The following is a 22,019-nucleotide window of genomic DNA, read 5'->3' as shown; positions in this document are numbered from 1 at the left end:
TGAGACCTCACTAAGAACCCTGCAGAGCTCAGATTGCCTTCCTTAATGAGGGGAGGAGCATAAGTCTAAATACCAACAAAAAGAATATTAATAAAGGATATTAAGAACATGTATGTTCTTAATAGGGGCGCCTGGGTAATCCAGTTGGTTAAGCATCTGCCTTCGGTTCAGGTCATGATTCTGGGGCCTTAGGATTGAGCCCCACCCAGTGCTCCCTTCTTTTCTCCTTCCCTTTGCCCCTTCCCCTACTTGTGCTCTCTGAAATAAAATAAATAAAATCTTAAAAAAAAAAAGGATGTGTGTGTATTTGTGTGTGTGTGAAGGAAGAAAAAAAAGTCAAGGCCAGAAACTAGCTGTAGCTAGTGAAAATTATGTAATATTAATAGAAGAAAAGGAAAACTATTCCGTTTAATTGTTTCTATCAATGACCTATTTCATCAGGCTAGCAGAGGTTAATGAACCATTGTTTGAAGGAAGCTCCAGATAAAGGTAAGACTAGTAGAAAACATCTGGTCAGTTAAATTGTTCAAGACTAAACCAGGACAATTACAAGAAAGAGGGAGATGATAGATAGATAAGGTATGTGTGTGTGTGTGTGTGTGTGTATGATTTCGCTTTTTTTTTTTTTTTTAAGATCTGAGTATTTATTTGATAGACACAGTGAGAGAGGGAACACAAGTAGGGGGAGTGGGAGAGGGAGAAGCAGGCTTCCTGCTGAGCAGGAAGCCCGATGTGGGGCTTGATTCCAGGACCCTGGGACCATGTCCCGAGCCGAAGGCAGATGCCTAATGACTGAGCCACCCAGGCACCCCGTATAATCTGGCTTTCAATAAATTTTAAGTTAATTTGATTAAAGGCATAAGGCTTATAATTAACAACGAATGTATGTGCCAGTGGTGCAATGTTGTTTCCAGAAAATACTACTGCAGATCTGAGATGAATTGGTAGAAGTGTAACACACAGGTCAAAGGAGGTACTAACCTGCTTACACCTTTGCTATTCAAAAGAAATCAAGATCCTGAGCCAGTTCTGGATGTGAACTTTTTTTTTTTCCAAAGATTTTATTTATTTATTTGACAGAGATCACAAGTAGGCAGAGAGACAGGCAGAGAGAGAGAGGAAGAAGCAAGCTCCCCACGGAGCAGAGAGCCCGATGTGGGGCTCGATCCCAGGACCCTGGGATCATGACCTGAGCTGAAGGCAGAGGCTTTAACCCACTGAGCCACCCAGGCACCCCTGGATGTGAACTTTAATAGGAACATTAACAAAGTTCACTATCATGATGGTTAGGTCTCTAGAAGCCATATCTTAAGATAAAGTTGAGGGAACTGAGGCTGCTCTGAGAGCTGTCTTTAATATTAGAAGGGCCCTCTCCCATGGGGAAAGGATGAGCCTGGTTAGTATTGCTCCAGAGGTCAGAACTAGGACCAGTGGAAACTCAGCACTCAGATTAAGAAAGACATTATGACCTATTATCTGGCAATGGATTAGGCAGTTTCCCAACCACAGGGAAGGGAGTTTTCTGTCATTGGCAAGGGATTGATTCGTTCAGAGGCTGGACTGTGATCATCCGTTGACAAATCTTGCTTTGTAGAAGATCAAGACCTACGTAATGTCACTTCCAACTCCAAGATTTTATTTTTTACTCATAGTGCTGAATAAGGACTTTGTTAAACTATGGTGTCTGTAGTTTCTGCATGAGTTATTTTAATGTCGTCTTCGTTACTGTAAATGGTATATAAACAAGTGTTGTTATAATGAAAACTTTGAAGAAAAATCTACTTGTTTCAAAGTTCAAGGCAAAGGAAGAAATTTGTAAAGTGTCTGAGCATTGTAGTATGACTTGGACTATATAGGGTATATCATTGCCATATATCAACTTAATGAAAAGTAAATTATTTTAAACTTTGAGCTATTATTAAAGAATGCTCCTTTTTCAAAACTCTAATTTCAGTGCTTGAAGATCCAGATTTTATTGTAGAGTATTATAAATGGAAGAAAGCTGAATTAAAACATCCTAAAGAATGGAATTTAAAGTAAGTACTTTGTATTGAAATATATATCATTCTACTTTCTACTGTCTAACTGAATCATCAGAAGAAATCTTTGGAAGTAACAACGGATGCCCTTTTCTAAATATAAGAATAAGAATTAGACATGCCATTTTTTCCTTTCCTATGAACCCAGGTGGGAAACATCTTTGCTACTATTAACCTTAGAAATGTAAGTTATTTGACCAGCAAAAGGGGGTTTATTTAGGAATAGCAGAGAATAGCAATTGGGGATTTGCAAGCTAGGTCTAAACCACAGGGCAAGTCCAAGAAATATAGAAAGAGGAATGTCGCTTTGTAGAGGAGGAGGAAGTTGGGAGGAGTTTGAAAGGAAGTTCTTTGGAGAAAAGCAAGTGTTCAGAATGATGCCTCTTGGTCATTGGCTGAGTTGCTGGAGTAGTCAGTTTCTTACAGTAGATGGAATGTATATCCTTCCCTCAATCTGTGATTGAGGATTTTGAGGATTTTTTTCTGTTGATGATTCTTCTGTTGGAGTCTGTAATGGACAGTTCTTATCGTTGATGTGGGTAATAGAGCTCCACCTTCTGGCCCCCCCAACTCCATTTTAGTGAGGGCCCCCTTCATCAGTTTTCACCTATTTTTTTTTTAAGATTTTATTTATTCATTTGACAGAGATCACAAGTAGTCAGAGAGGCAGGCAGAGAGAGGAGGAAGCAGGTTCCCGGCCAAGCAGAGAGTCGGATGCGGGGCTTGATCCCAGGACCCTGGGATCATGACCTGAGCCGAAGGCAGAGGCTTTAACCCACTAAGCCACCCAGGTGCCCCAAGTTTTCACCTATTGACTGCCCTAAATAGAGATGGGCATGAGTGAAGCACTCTCACAGTACTCTCTGCATTAATTCTCTTACTCCTGTTCCCATTATCCTTATCAATACGCGACTTAGAACTAGGAAAAGGGCGCGTTGGTGATTCCCTCTTCCACAGATTTTTCATTCAGGAACCAAATTATTTCATCTAACAAGGAAGTATATAGTAAAATTTGAAAATAAACTATTACAGTATCTCCAGAAATCAATGACTATTAGACCACACTGAAGGGATCTTAAGCTCATCTTTGGTCACTTGAGTCCTAAAGGCAGTTTTTGTTTTTTGTCATCGTAGAGGAAACATTGCCTCTCAGCTCTCTGATGTTGGCTTGGCTATAGTACTTATTTATTCTAGTATGCTTATTTCAAAGTACTCAGTAAATATTCTACACAATGCAAGAAGAATTAAAGATCCCTCCTATTTTTTTTAATGGCATTTGCCTCATTTACCTTAGTTTTTAGCTCTTTGCCTTGCTAACAAATGGAAATACAGGATTAATAAAAATAATGTGCTGTATTTTGAATTTGTGTAGAAATTGAAGTTCTTAAGAAAATATACTTTCCTACCCTTTAACATCATAACTCAGATTGGGTTTTTCAGTTGGATATTCTTTTTTCATTTGACTTCTGTGACAACTTCCCTTCAGGCCTAAGTGCAGAAAAGCTTTTGCATTCGATACTTTTCTGCTTTCAGAATAAATTATAGGCAGTAGAGAAGTTTTTTAAAGCAGAATTTGAAGGAGTACAAGCATTTTTTTTTTCTTGAAGCCGTGTTTCAAGTTTCGTTTAGAGTTAAAGAAAGCTACTTAGAATATAAGGTTAGTTTTGCTTTGACATGACTTCCTTTTTTTATTTCCTTTAACAGAACGGCTTTGTTTTATTCGTTTGATCACTGATTCATTATGTAATGCCAGCGTCCCACAGAACCCCACACTTAGAAATAGTAGGGCCGTGTCATTTTCAACTTATCCATCCACTTCTACATATGGCTGAAATAATTGTGAGCTGTTTGAGTGCTAGAACATTTTTCCAAATAAATTATTTTGAAGTTACAGGTCAAATTATCATGTGCATGGTTGACCCTGTCAGAATACAATTCTCACACCTTATGCCATCTGGTGGTTGATGAGAATATATTTGGATCAAATGATAACTCTTTTAAATTTTGGAATTGATTAATGTAAAAACACTAAAGTTTTTAAAAGATATTGCATCTAGCTGAATTTTATTGTGGCATAAATATGCAACAATATGTTGTAAAAATCTAAGGTGTGGGGAATCCACTTCTTTTTCAAATAATTATTAGACGTCTTATGTTCTGTCAAAATACAATATACTAAAGTGATCAACTCCTAGAGACTCAAGTAGAAAACGTTTAGGCATCTTTGCAAGTGACTGATTGGTGTATACATTCAATATAATACCATTAGGCATTTCTCTGTTTTAATACTGAAAATACTTTTTTTTTTGCACAGAAATTTCCTATTTAAAAAAAAAGCCAGAAAATGCAAATCAACAGCCTTTCATCTGCATAGCATTAAGGAAAAAGACCAATCTTTCCTGCTGCTTATCCCTCCTCCTACTGTTCTCCCATCTCCTCATCAATCAAGACTTGATTCTTAAGCCACACTAAGTTCTTTTTTCTCACTATTATTTTGGGACATAAGATCTCTTCACCACTTTGTGCCTTCTGCCTGGGATATCTTTCCCAGCAGGGTCTTTGCTGGTGGTCTAGAGTTAGGCTTTGGTCTGAATGAAAAGGTGGAATGTGGAGTCCTCAAGCACAGGGACACAGGAGCCAGACTATCTGAATTTCAGTCCTGGCTCTGCCAGTTGCCAACACCTTGACAGAGCAAGGGCAAGTTATTAGATTACTTTGTGCCTCAGTCTCCTTATCTGTTAAATGGCAGTGATAAATGTACCTACCGCTCAAGGAGATTGTGAGGATTAATACATTAATACATGTAAAATTCTTCAAACAGTATCTAGTATATAGTAAGTACTCAGAAGGTTCTCTATTATTCATGCTTTTCCTACTGTGGCCCTAGTTCCATTTTCCGACAGAACACTTTCTTTGGAGATAGCATGGTGGGAGGAAAGCATGGGCTTTAGGGTCAGATGGATCTTAGAGAAATTCATACCCACTCTCAGCTTGTTTCCTTATCTGCTAATTAGAGATAAACATGACTTACCTTGCAAAGTTGGTTCACATTTGATCTCTTGAGATCACAGATATATAGTCATAGAGTGTTGACTTAGAGACAGTCAATAAATATTAGTTCCGAGGAGAGGAGGAGACAAAAACCCACACTCCCCAACTTTTCAGAAAATAAATATAGTCTCCGTCAGAAACAGGTTAAGAACTGTCACATTTTCTCCAGTTAGAACACAAGCACGGCTGCCTATCACAACCACATTTCTTTTAATTCCAGCATACACGTGGTTCTTATCCCTTTTCTGCCATTGTGCTCTCTGCTGCTTGGCAAAGTGCATCACAAGGATGGCGTGACAATCCAGCCCAACATCTCTTTGTGACAGGATCCCTGAGTCAGGCTTCCACATCCCCCATGCTCTCCTTACGTGCACTCAGTCCCTGTCTCTTTCAGCACCTGTGGTGTAGAAATTGATCAGTTCATGGAGAGGGACCAGGGCAAGACATTATTGTGGCTTTCTATTCTCAGCACAGCACCTGGCACCTAGCAGGCACTCGGTCGTGTTTGTTGAATGGTGCATACTTACCCTGTTTTCTCACTTAATAGGTGAATTAGATGTGAAGGCAGTTAACTTTTAGAAAAATTAAATGTAGACGCTGACTTGAAATAAGGCCAATTCTAATAAAAAGATAATGGTTCTATTTGGGGAATTCTAAGGGTATAGTTATAGAACAATGATTGAAAACTGGAGATATAAATGACTGTTATGAATATTTTATGCAAATTCTTAAGTTGTACACATGTTTTTAGTTAGTATTAATAGGAACCCATTGTCATTATAAGCAGCTCATAAATATTCATGAATCGATCATTTGGTTTGGTCATTTGATCATTTCTAAGGCCTTTTTTCCTCCCCTGTTACTTTGCCTGTCTCTTGACTATTCATGCAAATGCTTTATTTCTACTAAGACATGGGAAAGAATATGAATCTAGAGATGAATCAGTAGTTTGTATTTATTTTCTCTGGAGAAAGAGTGAAAGATTAAAAACCAGAAGGTAGTGCAAGCTGTTTCTTAAATATTCTTCCTTATGCACATGTAAAACTGTTTATGTCATACTCTGTGGCTAATGAGTGCTTATGTGGTAATGGAAATACTGTGCTAGGAACCTAAGCTTTGCCGGACAGCAAGTTATCTAAATAGAAGTTATCGGTTTTGGAGTTTTACATTGTTTGCTGCTTTGGAGAAGAGTATCGCTCTTGTCTACGCATCGGAGGTACAGAAGGGACAGAAACTAAATGGTGAAGCACCTCCTATGTGCCAGACATTCTTTCATTTCCTAATGGCATACTGGCCATGCTGCAGAGTTGAAGATTATACCTCTAAGTTTAAGCCCACAGTCGCACCCCTCAGCCTCCCGCAAAGCCGTAGCCAGCCAACCCACAGGCCAAGTCGAACCACGTCCTTGTTATACACAGACACAGCTTTGAGACAAAATCCTCAGCCTCCCTCTTCATCTGGGTTGTCACCCCTACGTTTCTCCACAGAGAGTCTGGAAACATCGATGTATCAACAGTGTATTAATGAGAGAAACGTGAGATTAGCCAGCTTGCCCAAAGTTACTGATAAATGCATTTTGTATTTGAAAACTAAAACTAAATTATTTCCTAATTTCCTATTAATATATGCTTATTAAAAGCTTAAAATTTTTAGGTAATGTGAAACTATGATTTACCCAACTGCAAGCACAAACCAAATCTACCTTTTATGGAAAAGGTTTTTTTTGGTCAATCTCAAATTCTATTATTAAACAATGTTAGCTCTTTTCTCCTTCATAAAACACTCCTATATTTATAAAATATACTATGGACATAGTTGTACCATATTTTAAATTAAGGGGTTAGTATATATTATTTCTAAGTTCCTGTATCTGATTTTGTAGTGTTTTAACTCACAAAAATATATGATTACTATGTTTGATTCCCTTTTCTCCAGTTTTGTAGAAAACATGTATACTGAATACATTAATTTAATGTATGTTTGTGCTGTCCTTTCAGGGTTTTTGAAGTTAAATGTTATTTTTATAGGTTTACATAATTATATATTTAATGCATATTTTTAAGGAGGAATGCTGGCTTTATTCCCCAAAGATTGAACCTTGAATGCCATCTTGTGGTTAAAGAGAGAAGCATTAGAATTGGCACTGGAAATATCCCTTTAAAATAGAGACACAGAGAAAATATATAGACAGAGGGAGAAAAAAATCCCATTAAAAAAATAATTTCTGTCAAGCAACTACTTCATCTCTGCTTGGATGGTTTTAGAGACAGGGAGCTCAGTACTTCAAGGACCACTTAAATAGCTGGAATCTCCCGTATATCTAGCTCAAATCTAACACCTTACGATAATTCAATAATTCTAGGTTCCTTTCATTCACTTAAGATTTTTATTGAGTCCTTACTATGTGTTTTATACATTTGTCTGCAAAACCAGCCAGAAAATGAGAAAATATCTCCATTTTATAAAGAGAATGTACAGGAAAAAGTTTTTTTAAAAATTCCCTATGTTTGCACATTCTGAAGGTGACCAAGCTGAAATTCAAATCCAGGCCTGCAGATACTACAACCCATGCTTTTGTCTACTAGATCCACTGCCAGCTCAGACACTGAGGATGGCTTTGGATATGGGTAATAGGCGTGGCTCGAGCAGTGATGCTGTGGCAGAAAAGAAAGTATCTCCACTTGTCCTTGGAAGCAACACAAATAAGGCTCTTCCTTTTTGTGGAATTATCCTTTAAGTCTCAGAAAATAGCTTTTTCCTAAATCCCCTTAAGTTTTCTCTTTTTTTCAGAATAAACACATCCAGTTCTTTCAACTGTTTTTTTTTTATGAATTCCACATTTTTTTAGATATTCTTTTTTTTTTTTTTTTTGACAGAGAGAGAGAGAGAGAGAGAGATCACAAGTAGGCAGAGAGGCAGGCAGAGAGAGGAGGAAGCAGGCTCACTGCTGAGCAGAGAGCCCGATGCGGGGCTCGATCCCAGAACCCTGAGATCATGACCTGAGCCGAAGGCAGAGGCTTAACCTACTGAGCCACCCAGGTGCCCCGAATTCCACATTTTTTTATTGTTCACCTTTGATGGGTTCAATTCATTTAATCAACTTTTCTCTCAGAATGTACTCTAAAACTTTATCATGGATTTCTGGTTGTAGCACAGAATCTGGTGGGACATTCTATATTATAAACACCATGACTTAAAGCTACTTCCTCCTTTACCTCTCCAAAAAAAAAGGGGGGTGGATTTTGATAGGAATCAAAAACACATACCAGGTTTGTTTGTTTGTTTTTTTAAGAGACTTGTTCCTTTGGTTCTGCACCCACGTAGAACACTCTTACGAAAGGTCTCTCTGTTTCTCTTCCTCTCCCCACCTTCCTCTCCCCATCAGCACCCTATCCCACCCCACCCCCGACTGTGGCCAGAGAAATATGATACGTAGTTTAGCTCGGGCCTTCCTCTGAGCAGGGGTGAATTTAAGAAGGGCTGTGGTTTCCCAGAGGCATATTAGATTGTGTGCCACCTGAAGGGAGAAACAGGCAGGAAGCCACGAAGTATCCTTAGAACATGTTACAAAAAATCAGATCACTAGATGGAAGGGATACAGTTAAGTTTTATGACCCTCGTTACATACGTAAAGCTACTTTTCAAGAATAGGTAACAACTTACAGTGCCAACAAAATTATTAAGAATTTAAGATGAACACTCATTTGAGTTGCTAGTTATACTTTTTAACTTAATAGGTATAATAAAACACAAGAAACAACAAGTGTTGACAAGGGTGAGGAAGAAAAGGAACTCTTTCTCCACTACTGGTGGAAATGTAAGGTGGTGTGGCTACAGTGGAAAACAGTATGGAAGTTCTTCAAAAAATTAAAAATAGGATTACACTATGATCCAGTAGTTCCACTACTGGGTATTTACCCAAAGAATAGGAAAAGAGTAATTCAAAAAGATATCTGCATCAGTGTGTTTACTGCAGCAGAATTTACAATAACCAAACTATGGAAGAAGCCCAAGTGGCCATTGACTCATAAATGGATAAAGAAGTGGTGAGATATATATATACACACACACACACACACACACCCCCACCCACCCACCCACCCCCCCCCAGCCATGAAAAAGAAAAAAAGCCTTGCCATTTGAAACAATGTGGAAGGCTCTAGAGAGTACAGGGGTAAGCAAAAGAAGTTGGTGCAAGAAAGACAAATACCATAGGATTTCAGTCATATGTGGAATTTAAGAAACAAGACAAATGAACAAAGAAAAATAAAGAGACAAACCAAGAAACAGACTCCTACCTGTAGAGAACCAATTTGGTTCCCAGAGGGCAGGTGTGTGGGGGAATGGGTAAAACAGGTGAAAGGGATTAAGAGTACACTAATCACAAGGGGCACTGAGTAATGTATAGAATTGTTGAATCACTATATTGTATACCTGATACTAATAAAACACTGTATATTATACCTGAATAAATACCTGATAAAATAAAAAGAAACAAAATGACTATTTTGTTATCACATCAGTAACAAAGTCAAAGAATACCAGAAAGAAAAACCCCATTACAGATAAATACACCTCATGTAAATTGATGTAAAGATTTTAGCTAATTGGATCCCATATGTATAATAAATAACAAATTTAATAATAAGATAATAAATAACTGATAATTATACATGACCATGTGGGGTTCATGTCAGGAAATGTAACCTTGGTTTAATATTTGAAAAATTCAAACAATATAAAGTAAGAAAGAAGAATCATATGATCATCTCAATAGGTGAAGAAAATTTTAACACCAGTTCCAATTAAACAAATTGACAATAAACAAACAAACAAACATAAAATAAGCCTCCAGGGGCGCCTGGGTGGCTCAGTGGGTTAAGCCTCTACCTTTGGCCCAGGTCATGATCTCAGAGTCCTGGGAGCAGGGAGCCTCCTTCCTCCTCTCTCTCTGCCTGCCTCTCTGCCTACTTGTGATCTCTCTGTGTCAAATAAATAAATAAAATCTTAAAAAAAAGCCTCCAGAGCTGTGAGAGAATAAACTTGTTAAGGAAGCCCTGGGAAACAAATGCACCTTGCCTTACCAGTTGATGTTTTATTACTTTTACAGCGTTCATCTTACACCATATTTGTTTGTTTTCCCAATGACTACTCTGCTAGGAAACATAATGGAATAATTTCTGTTGACCGTTACACTAGTGAACACTCAGAATGGCACCACAGTCAAACCCCGCTGTTCTGCTTGTCTGTCTGATTTAATATGTTTGCTTTATCTTTCTCAAAGTGATGTACACTTCCCAGAATTCATTTGGAAATTTAGATGACTTCTTTTTCTCATTCTAGGTATGCAGCTACTGTGGCTCGGCTGGCTAGAGAAAGTAGAAGAATGCCTTCCAGAGCCAAATATCTAACTGAAAGAGTTCGACTCTGCCCAACTCCAAGTACATGCAGTTCAGCCTATTTGTTTGGCTTTGTTTTCAGAACTAAAATATTAGTTATAGTAATAAATGTAAATTTTTTTCAGTTCAGGTAAATGTAAATCTGTGAGGCCTAATCTTATGTTCTCCTTTTAAGGTTGCTTTAAGTCTTTCTGACTAACAAAATAAATTCAGTAAATTACTTACATAGGAATTGGAGCTTGGAAAAAAAATGGAATTATTTACCCTTTGAAGCTCACCATCCTTTAATAGGTTAATGTACAATTTGGAAATCTAAGGCTAAGTTTCAAGGTGTGTAAAAGCATTCAAAACAAGAAACGCCAAATAAACCAAACCCTAAAGGTCCCTGTAGATTCAGAGATATATGCAATATGGTTGAAGAGAAAGGAATAATGGTGATTGAATTGTTTTTGGTGATCTTTATAAAAATTAATGTTTTTTAAAGAAATATTTGGGGGGGGCACCTGGGTGGCTCAGTCACATAAATGTCTGCCTTTGGCTCAGGTCATGATCCTGGGGTCCTGGGATTGAGCCCCACATCAGGGGCAGCCTGCTTCTCCCTCTCCCTCTGCCACCCCCCTTTCTTGTGTTCCCTTGCTCGCTCTCTCTCTCTCAAATAAATAAATAAAACCTTAGAAGAAAAAAAGAAATACTTGGGATAAGTTGAGGGAGGGTCTTGATCAGGAAAAGAGTTGGTAACTTATAATAAAAATCAACTAGTATAGAGGGGAAAGCAAAACATTTGGGGTCAGAGAACTTGTGTTTAGATAACAGGTCTGTGCAGTTATGAGAAAGGCATTTAACCTCTGAGTTTCAGTTGCTACATCTTCAGCCAGTACTGAATACATAGAAGATGTTCAGTAAATACTTGTTCCTCATATTCTGTCCTAACACAAAGTATTCTTGTGACTAAGTGACTCCATGTATGCAAACATTCTTTGTGAACAGGAAAGTACTAGAAGTCTTAGTTAATCACATTTCACTGACCCCTGTCCTTCAAACACAACAGCATAGGCATGCCAGGCACAGGCAGCAAACTTGATCCAGTGGTTTTCTAAGAGCCCAGTTTCCATACATCTTACTTGCATTCCTTTGGCTCAGCTTCTACTTCTTGTTCTCCTTCCTGTTTTGGCGTTCCACTCAGATTCCTTCATCTGACTTGCCAGCCTCAATCTGCTCTATTCCACTCTGCCTTCTGCATTTCAGGGTACCTGCAAGCCTTGGTAAGAAATGTTGCCTTTCCCAGCCAGACTCCGCTTCCTCCATGAACTTTCTGCTCTCTGCAACCTTTGTCCTCCCCACATCCCCACATCTGCACCAGTGGAAGAGATCTTTTGGTTCATTTGATGATTACAGTAATTCCTGTTCATGCTTTGTCAGACTTCTTTCTACAGCTCACATCTGCTTATGTTTTTCTGAGTCTAAAATCCTTTGTTCTCCATTTCATTCAGGATAAAATTTATACTCTTTGACATGGAAAACTCCTTAATGCTCTTATATCTGTCTGCTTTTTCAGTGATATCTCTTCCCACTCTCCCACTCATACCCTAAACACCACACTGACCTAGTGGCTTATGACTATTTCCTTCCTCATTGCAAAAAAAATTGACAAGTATGCTACTGTGTTTCTTCATATCCTCATGCCAAACACCCTTTCTTCCTTTCCTTTCTATTACCTACCCATCCTTTGAGATTCAGCTCAGGTATTACCTTCTATAGGAAGCTTTCCCTGTGGGCTATTAAGCACTTCTGTTATAATATTATTCTATATTAGTTTTCTATTTCTGTGTAACAAATCACCACACATAATGGCTTAAAACAACACATATTTATTGTTCCACCATTTCTCTGTGCCCAGAGTCCAGACATGGTGTGGCTAGATCACCACCTTGGGATCCCGTAAGCTGTGATCAAGGTGTGAGCTGGGCTGCAGTCTCATCTGGAGGCTTGCACGGGAAAGGGCTGCTTCCAAGATCACTACCGTTGTTAGTGGAATTCACTTCCTTCTGTCCTTAAGACTGTGAGCCCTGTGGCTGTGTGCTGAAGACCTCCTTTAGCTCCTAGAGGCTGCAGGCAGTTTATTGCCATGTGGGCTTTTCCAACATAGCCCCCTACCTCATCTAGCCAGCAAGCAAAGTCATTAGAGTGTGTCTGATGGCAAAATGGAGTCATATAATGCAACATAATCATGGGAGTGAGAGTCCATCACCACTGTCATATTTTATTGATTAGAAATAAGTAATAGGTCCCAACCACATTTAAAATGTAGGGATTTACATAAAGATGTGAACACTGGAATGTGGGATCATGATGATCACCTTAGATTTTGTCTTCCACATATGCAATGTCCTATAAGTCTCTTTACGGCCAGTCTCCTTAGAAAATGACCCCCCAAGGAAAGGGACTCTTACCTCTCAATCTGCCACAACACAGCATTTCATCTAGTAGTCATTGAGTGCTCATGAATGAATGAGTGAATGCATACTAGAGTGAAGTAGAGTTGTTATGCTTTTATCAGCTCTGATCCCAGAAGAAGGTAAATAAACTCTTGATGAATGAAAATAGTAAGAAAGGTGAGCTGGAAGAGAGAACACTTTAAGGAATGTCTAGAATGCTGAGCCTGTCATCTTTGAAAATGGGATAAAATGTATTTTGTGTCTAATCTTATAGCTAAGAGGAGAGACTATCCATAAGAGGTTATAGTAAGTTAGATTATCGTTCAGAAATAGTCACTATCCAGAGGGCATCCAGGTGGCTCAGTCAGTTAAGCATATGACTCTTGATTTCAGCTCAGGTTATGATCTCAGGGTTGTGATATTGAGCCCTGCACCAGGCTCCACAGTCAACATGGAGTCTGCTTGAGTTTCTCTGTCTCCCTCCCACTCTGCCCCAACCCCATGCTCTCTCTCTCTCTTTCCCCACTCCACCAAAATAAATAAATAAATCTTTAAAAGAAAGAGAAATATTCACTATCCTGTTCCACCTCTATAGGCAAAATGTACTCCTTTGACCCTCGACTTTGAATTTTGCCATGTGACTTGTTTTGATCAGTGGAATATTGGTGGGTGTGATATGCCCAGAGTTTGGAAACAGCTCGTGCTATTTGGCTTGCTCTTTTTCGCTTCTGCCACCATCACAAGAATATGCCTGGAGTAGCCTTCTGGTCACGGAGAAAGATGAAAGCCATAGAGCCGAGCTTCCCTGACAACTTTCCCAGCCATCCCCTGCCCAGATAAGCCAATCTCTAGTGGACCTGCAGATGGGTGAACTGAACAAATGCTCGTTGTTGTATGCTGCTGAGATTTTGTGGTTGCTTATTAGGTAGCAGTAGTGAACTTACAGTGCATATGAAAAGGAAGCATGACTCATTTGAAAAAGAAATGAACTGTGTGCTCCTCTTTTGTAGAGGTGGTTAGCATGGTTTGTTATTGAGAAAAATGCATCAGAGCTTTAGGAGGTGGGAGGGAGGAAGAGGCCATTAATTCCCAAGAAATTGGCAGTTTCCTCAGACTGCAGTTTTTTGTTTTTTTTTTTTTTAAGATTTTATTTATTTTTTTGACAGAGATCACGAGTAGGCAGAGAGGCAGGCAGAGAGAGAGGAGGAAGCAGGCTCCCTGCTGAGCAGAAGGCCCGATGCGGGGCTCGATCCCAGGACCCTGGGATCATGACCTGAGCTGAAGGCAGAGGCTTTAACCCACTGAGCCATCCAGGCGCCCCTCAGACTGCAGTTTCATGCACGCTTCACAAACTCTCACTTTACAGATATGATGGATTCAGAAATATCTCCATGAACTCTCAATTTTTGTCCCACTTTGGGCTGGATGTGTACAGCTCCTTGTAATGCCCCATGCACTCCTGGTTTTCCCACATCAGGCTAAAGTAGGGAGTGACTGTTTTTCCAGTTCTCCAACTACAGTCTTTCCGACCTTCCCACCCCCATGTCTCCCCATACCTGTGTAATCCCTATTTTCTATATTAAACTCCTCATTCTTGTATTAGCTATAGTGTCTCTGTTTTCCTAGCTGAACCCAGGCTGACACAGAAGTGAATGGATCTGATTATTTGGCAATAATCAGAGCTCACCAGTCAGAACAAATTTTAATATCTTTACCAATTAAATTATTTTCATATTTAAAAATATATATGTTTCCATGATCCATCCCTAGAGAGGAGGCGTGCAAACTATATGGCAATCAGCGTTTGTGCTTTCATAAGTTATTTTGTTAACATAGTAACAGAGTTCTGACCTTTAGTATTGATTCCAACTAGTAAATCCAAGATTTCTTGGAGGGATTTGTAATACTTAAGATTTTCTGGAGGAAGGAAGTTGAAAATAATATTTTTTCTGTGTCAAAATGAAATATTTTTATATTTGTTTTACATTATGCTCAGCTACTCTAGCCAGAATGTATTGCTTTGGGTTTTTGTTTTGTTTTGGTTTGGTTTGCTTTTGGTTTTAGTTTGTTCTTGTTTTTAACAGAGCTAGGACTGGAGGACAAATGGTCAGAGTGATTGACTCTCAGCATTCATTCCTGGCCAACAACTGGCGTCAGCCCACCGTGGTAATCTCATTTCCCTTACCGGGAACTCACTTAGGAGCAGTGTGTCACACAATTCTGCCTGAGAAGAAGTATGCTGAGGGTTTCAGGGGATGGTTTTCCTACTCTTAAAAAATAAAACTCTAGAGAGAAAGACCCCTTTTTTTCTCTGGATGTTGCCATATCTGATGTGAGTACTAGAATGGCTACAGCTCTCTTGCTGTGAGTCTGAAGATTGAAAACAACACCAAAGATGGGAAAGCAGAGCAGCGGAAAGAACTGGTCCCTCATGATACTGTTGAATCACTGGCTCATCCAATCCTGTCCTACCTCTGACTTCCCTCTTCTGTGAGATAAGACATTTACCTATTGTTTAAACTGGTTTCAATTGGGCTCTGAATCTCTCATACCCAAAAACATATAAATTCAGAACAGCCCAAACATGTTTAGAAAGAACTGGAGTTAGTCTATCAATGACGAGTTCACAGAAAATAAAGTAGGTTTTCTCAAGGGAAAGACAGAATTTACATTTAAACTAATGAAAGCTAGAGATTAACACTAAGATACAAAACAAAAAAACTCAATCATTGGAGACTTCAAGATTCTCCCAGGATAATGGCAGTTTTCTAAACTTATAGCTCTCTACAATCTTTCTATAAAACAAAGAGACCAAGAGAACAATTCACTCATAACCCTTGTCTATAGCACAACTAGAAGGCAGTGAATATTACAAGGTTTATTTGGTATGCAGTTAGGGAAATAAACATATGAGACAACAGAAAATTTGTCCTGGATCCCTTACTAGGCAACGAATTAGGTAGCTACTGTAGTAAAACATAACACTACTACGGTTAAACATTCCTGGAAAATGGGTTCCCCATGCTGGGTAGAAATATTAAGCAATATAAACACTGTATCTATATTCTTTCTTTAAATGTAATTAGTTTATTTCCCTGTTTACAAGACATGTAGAAAAAGATGAATCATCTTTGCATGATATAGCAGGCTTTCCTAATCTGGCCTCAGTTTAATAGCCAGCCCCCACCCAACTCTCCACTGTAACCCAGGGATTTGGGATTTGAATGACCTGGAATCGATTCTTACTAGCGAGTGTCCTTGGACAAGTTACTGTAGGTCACTCAGTCTCAATTTCCTCATCTGTAAAATAAGGATAATAATACCTACCTGTCACAAGGGTCATATCTAAGTTAAATAACATTATCTATATAGACTGCTTAGCAGAGCAGTTGGCTTAGCATAAACGTTGATGTGTCAACTCTGATTACCTCCAAATCTGTCAAGCACTCTTACACCTCTGTGCCTTGGCATGTGCTGTGTTCTCAGTCTAGTGTGCTTATACCTTCCTTCTTTGTCCTTCTCTGTTCAGCAAACTGCCCTTCCTCTGTCAAATCCAAGCCTATTTCCACCATTGTGTTCTGAAGCCTTCATAGACACTGTTTCCCTTCTATGCCTACCAGTGGTTGGTGGAGACTCAGTAAATACATGTTAAATGAATGAACTAACAAAGCATAAAGAAGATTGACTAGAATGGAAGGAATGATTTATGAAAAACTGATCGCAAAATGTAAAATTCAGAGAGTTTTAAAAGGTTGCTTGCCTTCACTACACAATCTTAGGCACTATCCCATAAATGCAAGAACACATCTTTTTTTATCGTGTTCTCTGCCATGTCTACTAATTTTTTTTTTATATTTCCTCTTACAGTTCAAAATTTTGCTGACTCACAGACCAAAATGGCCATTGTCATGAAGACTGGTAGAACAAAGGAAGGGTGGAGGAGTTTAGCTTTACCAGATGATTGTAGTGCAAATGAGCCGTGGGAAGAAGAAGTGGAAGACCTGGTCACCTGGACCAACACTCTTGATACAGACATTTTAGAAGATTCAGCATGATGCTCCAGGATTTAGGAAATGAACAGCCTCAACCACAGCTCGGCTTCATGAGGCAACTTTGGAACTTGGATTCCTTTTTTTTTTTTTTTTTCAAGTTGCTCTCAAGTACAAATTAGAAATATAAGTATAAATCAGTGAATATGTTTCTCTGAATTTTTTGAGCTCTACTTCATTGCTTGAAGCTAAGTTAACTGAATTAGGGGTGTTCATTGTGGCATTTCAATCAGTGGTATTACACCCACAGTTGTTAGGCTATGGGTTGCAAGTTTTTGCAGACAGGGACAAGATATGAGTCAGGAAGAGGCTGGGATAGGAGGGGAGCTCTCAGGACCTTCAGAGCCTGGACATTAACCAATGAGAGGGATCTTTACGGATGTCTACATCTGCCTGGTTTAGTGTCATGTTTTCTCCATATTCAAAGGATAAGATGTCATCCATCCACCAGTGTTCCTCTTCTCTCTTTTCTTCCAGAAAACATGTTCTGTTTCTTCTTTGACCTTATTCCCTCATATTCTCATATCTTTATTTTCTTCCTCTTTTTTTTTTTTTTTTTTTTTTTTTTTGCTGCATTGCCTCAGCCTGCAAATGCACTTGGGTCTCTCCTATTTTAAAATATGTCTCTACCTTTGACCCTACATTTCTACTTCCCTCAGCACTGTATTATTCAGGGGTACCTGGCTGGCTCAGTTAGTGGAGTGTGGGACTCTTGATCTTGGGGTTGTAAGTTTAAGCCGCATGCTGGGTGTAGAGATTAAAAATAAAATCTTTAAAAAACAAAACAAACACTATATTATTTGTATTTTCTCAGCTATGCTGATTGATAAGTCTATTGTTTGCCATCTTTATTTCTTAGATTCCCTTCCCATTTGCATTCCACGGCACAATAAAATCAGTCTTCTGCTTATATTACTTGATTAAAATTCACCAGGATCACCAAAGGCTTCCATATTGCCTAAATTCAAGAGCTTCCTTATCTTACTGGACCTCTAGGCTGTATTTGATATTATCAATCACTTCTATCTTTTTTAATCTTTATTGCCTCACCTTTGAAGAGGCTTGTTTTGAGGCCCACAAACACCATAAATATATGTACATATAAATATGTATATCTGCATAGAGACCTAGGTAGATGCCTGACTTTGGATCTAGTTGTTAAATAGGTCTCTCCCTCACTTCTGAGGAAACAGATTTTACTTCCTATGAAAAAATAAAAAAGTTGTTATATGTACTCTAGTGTCTGGGCTAGCTAGCTGCTTTCAAGTCGGCCTGTGGTAGTTCAGACACTAAGGCCCCAAGTGACTGTAGTGCTTAAGACTTTTATTATCCTCCTCATCCAGAACCAGAAAATTCTAGCAGCTATCCCAGATCTTCCCCTCCTTTTGTCAGTGCCAAAGTACAATGAAAAGCCAACTTCATGATCCTGCCCAACTTGATAACAATCAGAGTTATTTTTATACCCAGTGAAAAGTGCCATTGTGAATTGCCTATCCCATACCTCAGTGAAATTATAGAATGTAGTCAAAAAATGCATTTGCTGATGGTCATACTGATGGAGGATGGGCCTCTGACTCTTCTCTGGTTTTCTAGGAGGACAAACGCAGATTGTCAACAGATATAAAGCTGTCACCAGGAAATTAAAACCGAAAGAACTGTTAGTCAACCAAAATATTTCCTTAATATCTGCTGTCTTATATTTTATTCTTTCCATTTAATCTCTTTCTTTCAGGACAAAGAAGTTACATTTGTTGCTTTCTTTTCCTGCAACCAGAAGACCTGGGGGTAAGAATGGGTGATGAGGGAAGGAGGGTTAGGGAACAGAGACACTCTTTTGGAACAGAGACTTTAATAGTAGAACAGGACAGTTTATTTAATTACCTTCACTATAACTCTGGCTATTCATTCTGGATCTTCAATAGAAATTTCCCTTCTACCTCTGGCCCTTGGTGAGAGGTTCCTTTGGGTTCCATCCCAGTGCTCTTCTTTATACATTTTTTTTTAAATGTTGCCATTGTCAGAGTTTTACCTCCCACACATATTGTCATTCTCTGACCTTTTTTCTACCTGCCTTAAAAAGCGTCTTCAATTCAATGTCCCCCATGCATCTGAAACTCAACATGCCTGGTTTAAACTCATTTCTCCTCCTCCTCCACCTTCTGCCTCTTATGTTTCTTTTTCAGTTAATGGAACAATCACAGGATAAAAACTCGGAGATCACTATAGATTCTCTCTTTCAGTTATGGCCAATTGATCACCAAGACTTGCAATACTTGCAATATTATCTTTTAGATATCTCAAATCCATCTTCTCATTCCTGTTCTTACCATTACTTTACAGTATGAAGCCCTTTTAATCAGTAGGTAGGATTATACTTTTCTGTAATGACATCATTCACTTTCCTAAAATTCTTCAGACCATCTCTGCTTATGAGAGAATGTCCAAATCACAATGGCCTTCATGTCAGCCCTCACCCACTCTCTCCAACTTCATCCACAACTCCCCACATCATGCCCCATGTTACTGAACTCCAAATGCTTCTCCAAATGTAACATGCTTTTTCCTGCCTTTGCTTATGCCATTTTCTTTATCTGGAATGGCTTTTCCCTTCTTCACTTGACTAACTCCTATTCATCTCCTAAAGCTCAATTCATCATTTCCACAAAATTTTCTTGGCATGCCTCAGACCCACCCCAGGCTGGGCTAAGTCTCAGTCTCTCTCTCTCCCCGTCTCTCTGCATATGTGTATGTGCGTGTACAGCTATATTATATTGAAATTTTCTGTTTGCCCATCTGACTCTTACACAAAACCTGGAAAGTATAATCCAATCAGACTCCATCTCAGAGATATTTCATAGTGTAGGACCCACATACCAACAGTTGCCACAATTTCTTCACCTCATACAAAAGCTCCTGTTTCACAGTCATAGAATCTGCTGTTAAAAAATGAACTTGGAAAATTTAGCAAATTGGTGAATTTCAAAGTGACAAAGAGGGAAGCTTTTATTAATAAGCAGGAGTACCTTGAAAGAGTTGATTCTGGAAAAAGTTGCTAGATTTTTTTAAAAACAGGTTTAGTGAGATATGATTGACATACAATAAATTGAACTACTTTAAGTGTACAATTTGATAATCTGACACTCACGTAACCATCACTACTATTAACATGGTGAAGCCATCTGTCACTCCCTGCCAAAGTTTCCTCATACCTCTTTGTAATATCACTCCCCTGCCCAGGCACTTCCTGCCTTTACTTCTCATTCCCAGGCAATCACTGATATGCTTTCCATCATTATAGATTACTGTGAATTTTCTACATTTTTATGTAAATGGAATCATACTGTAAATACTTGTTTTTGCCTAGCTTCTTCCACTCAGCATTATTTTGAGATTGATTCGTGTTCCGTGTATGTCATTCATTTATCCTTATTGCCAAGTAGTATTCCATTCTACAGGTATACCACAATTTATTTATTCTTTTGCCTGTTGATGGGCAATTTGAGTTGTTTCCAACTTGAGACTACTACAAATATAAAAGCTGGTGTTACAGATCCAACTGCTGATGACCAGCAGTGAATCATGCCCTTGTATGATCCCCTCCCAATGAGTGTGAAGAATACCCAGGACTTATTTCTAGCCAATGGAATATGACAAAGGTGATTGGAAGTCACCGCTGTCATTATGTTACATTAGCTAAGACTCCATCCTGGCAGACAGAGATTCTTCTGCTGGGTTTGAGGACATAAGCTGTCATGTTGTAAAAAAGGCTGCATAGCCAGGGACTGCCTGCAACCTCTAGGAGCTGAGAGCAGCCCCTATGTGGCAGCCAGCAAAATAAAATAGGGGCTTTGGCCCTACAACCAGAAGAAAGTGAATCTTTCGGTAACTATGTGAGTTTGGAAAAGACCTGACTCCTCCCTAGAGGAATGCAGCTTGGCCAATGCCTTGACTTCAGCTTTGTAAGATCCTGAGCACCCAGCCAGGCCAAGCCTGGACTACGAAATTACAAATGTGTGTTGTTTTTAAGCTGTTAAATTTGTGGGACTTTATTATGCAATGATAGAAGATTCATCTAGATGATACGAACATTTGTGTAAATGGCTGGATCACATGGTGCATAAATTTTTAAGAGATTGGCAAACTGTTTTTCAAAGGGATTTTACAATTTTACATTCCCACCAATAATGTACGAGAATTCCAGTTCCTTCCTATTTTGGCCAACACCTGGTATGATCAGTCTTTTAAGTGTTGGTCATGCTAAAGGATGTGAAGTGGCATCTCATTTTAATTTGCATTTCCCTAAAGCCTGTGATGATGAGCACCTTATTATGTACTTACTTGTCATCATCCTCTGTTTTCTGATGAAATATCTGTTGAAATCTTTTGTCCATTTGTTATTGGGTTGGTTGGTTTTGTACTATTAAGTTTTAAGAGTTCTTTCTGTACTCTGGATACAAATCCTTTATCAGATAAATGATTTACAGATAGAAAATATGCAAACCAGTGGCAAGTTTGCCACTTGTCTTTTCACTGTCTTAATAGTTTTTTCAAAGAATGGAAGTTTTTAATTTTCATCAACTCCAACTTACTGATTTTTTATTCCTTGTATAGATTGTATTTTTGGTGTTGTATCCAAGAAATTCTTGCCTAATTCAAGATTACAAAGGTTTTCTTTTATTATTTCTTATAGAAATTTTATAACTTTAGATTGTCTTTTAGGTCCTTTTGAGTTAATGTTTGTATATGGTAAAAGAAATAGATCAAAATTTGTGTGTTGACTGTACTGAGTCTTCCTAGGCATGAATTCCTTATTTATTTGGGTCTTATTTAATATCTCTTAGCAATACTTTATAATTTTCATTGTCCATGTGTTGAATATCTTTTTCCAGGTTTTTCTTTTTTTTCTTTTTTATTTTTTTATAAGCACATAATGTATTTTTAGCCTCAGGGGTACAGGTACAGGTCTGTGAATCTCCAGGTTTACACTGAACTCACCATAGCACATACCCTCCCCAATGTCCATAACCCCACCACCCTCTCCTGACC

General features: G+C 38.6%; 1 protein-coding gene across 5 annotated transcripts in view; it reads left to right on the top strand.

Moving 5' to 3' along the window:
- UBE2U (ubiquitin conjugating enzyme E2 U) overlaps positions 1 to 17,111 on the top strand; it is a 58,990-nt gene extending 41,879 nt beyond the window's left edge. For 2 of the 5 annotated variants that reach the window (XR_007126761.1, XM_047726768.1), the window contains exons 8-9: positions 1,955 to 2,036; positions 16,792 to 16,915. Coding sequence is in view for 3 of the 5 variants with exons in the window: in XM_047726768.1 (XP_047582724.1) it covers positions 1,955 to 2,036; positions 16,792 to 16,807 (98 nt within the window). In the remaining 2 variants the exon portion in view is untranslated. Of the gene's footprint in view, positions 1 to 1,954; positions 2,041 to 10,433; positions 10,532 to 16,791 lie in introns of those variants that run through there. The other 3 variants (XM_047726767.1, XR_007126760.1, XM_047726769.1) reach the window with 3 other exon arrangements.
- Positions 17,112 to 22,019: the final 4,908 nt, after the last annotated feature.

Source organism: Lutra lutra, chromosome 4, assembly GCF_902655055.1.
Source record: "Lutra lutra chromosome 4, mLutLut1.2, whole genome shotgun sequence".
NCBI classification, from domain to species: Eukaryota; Metazoa; Chordata; class Mammalia; order Carnivora; family Mustelidae; genus Lutra; species Lutra lutra.
Note: the sequence above shows the minus strand (reverse complement) of the source record. Positions and strands in the feature narration are given on the sequence as shown.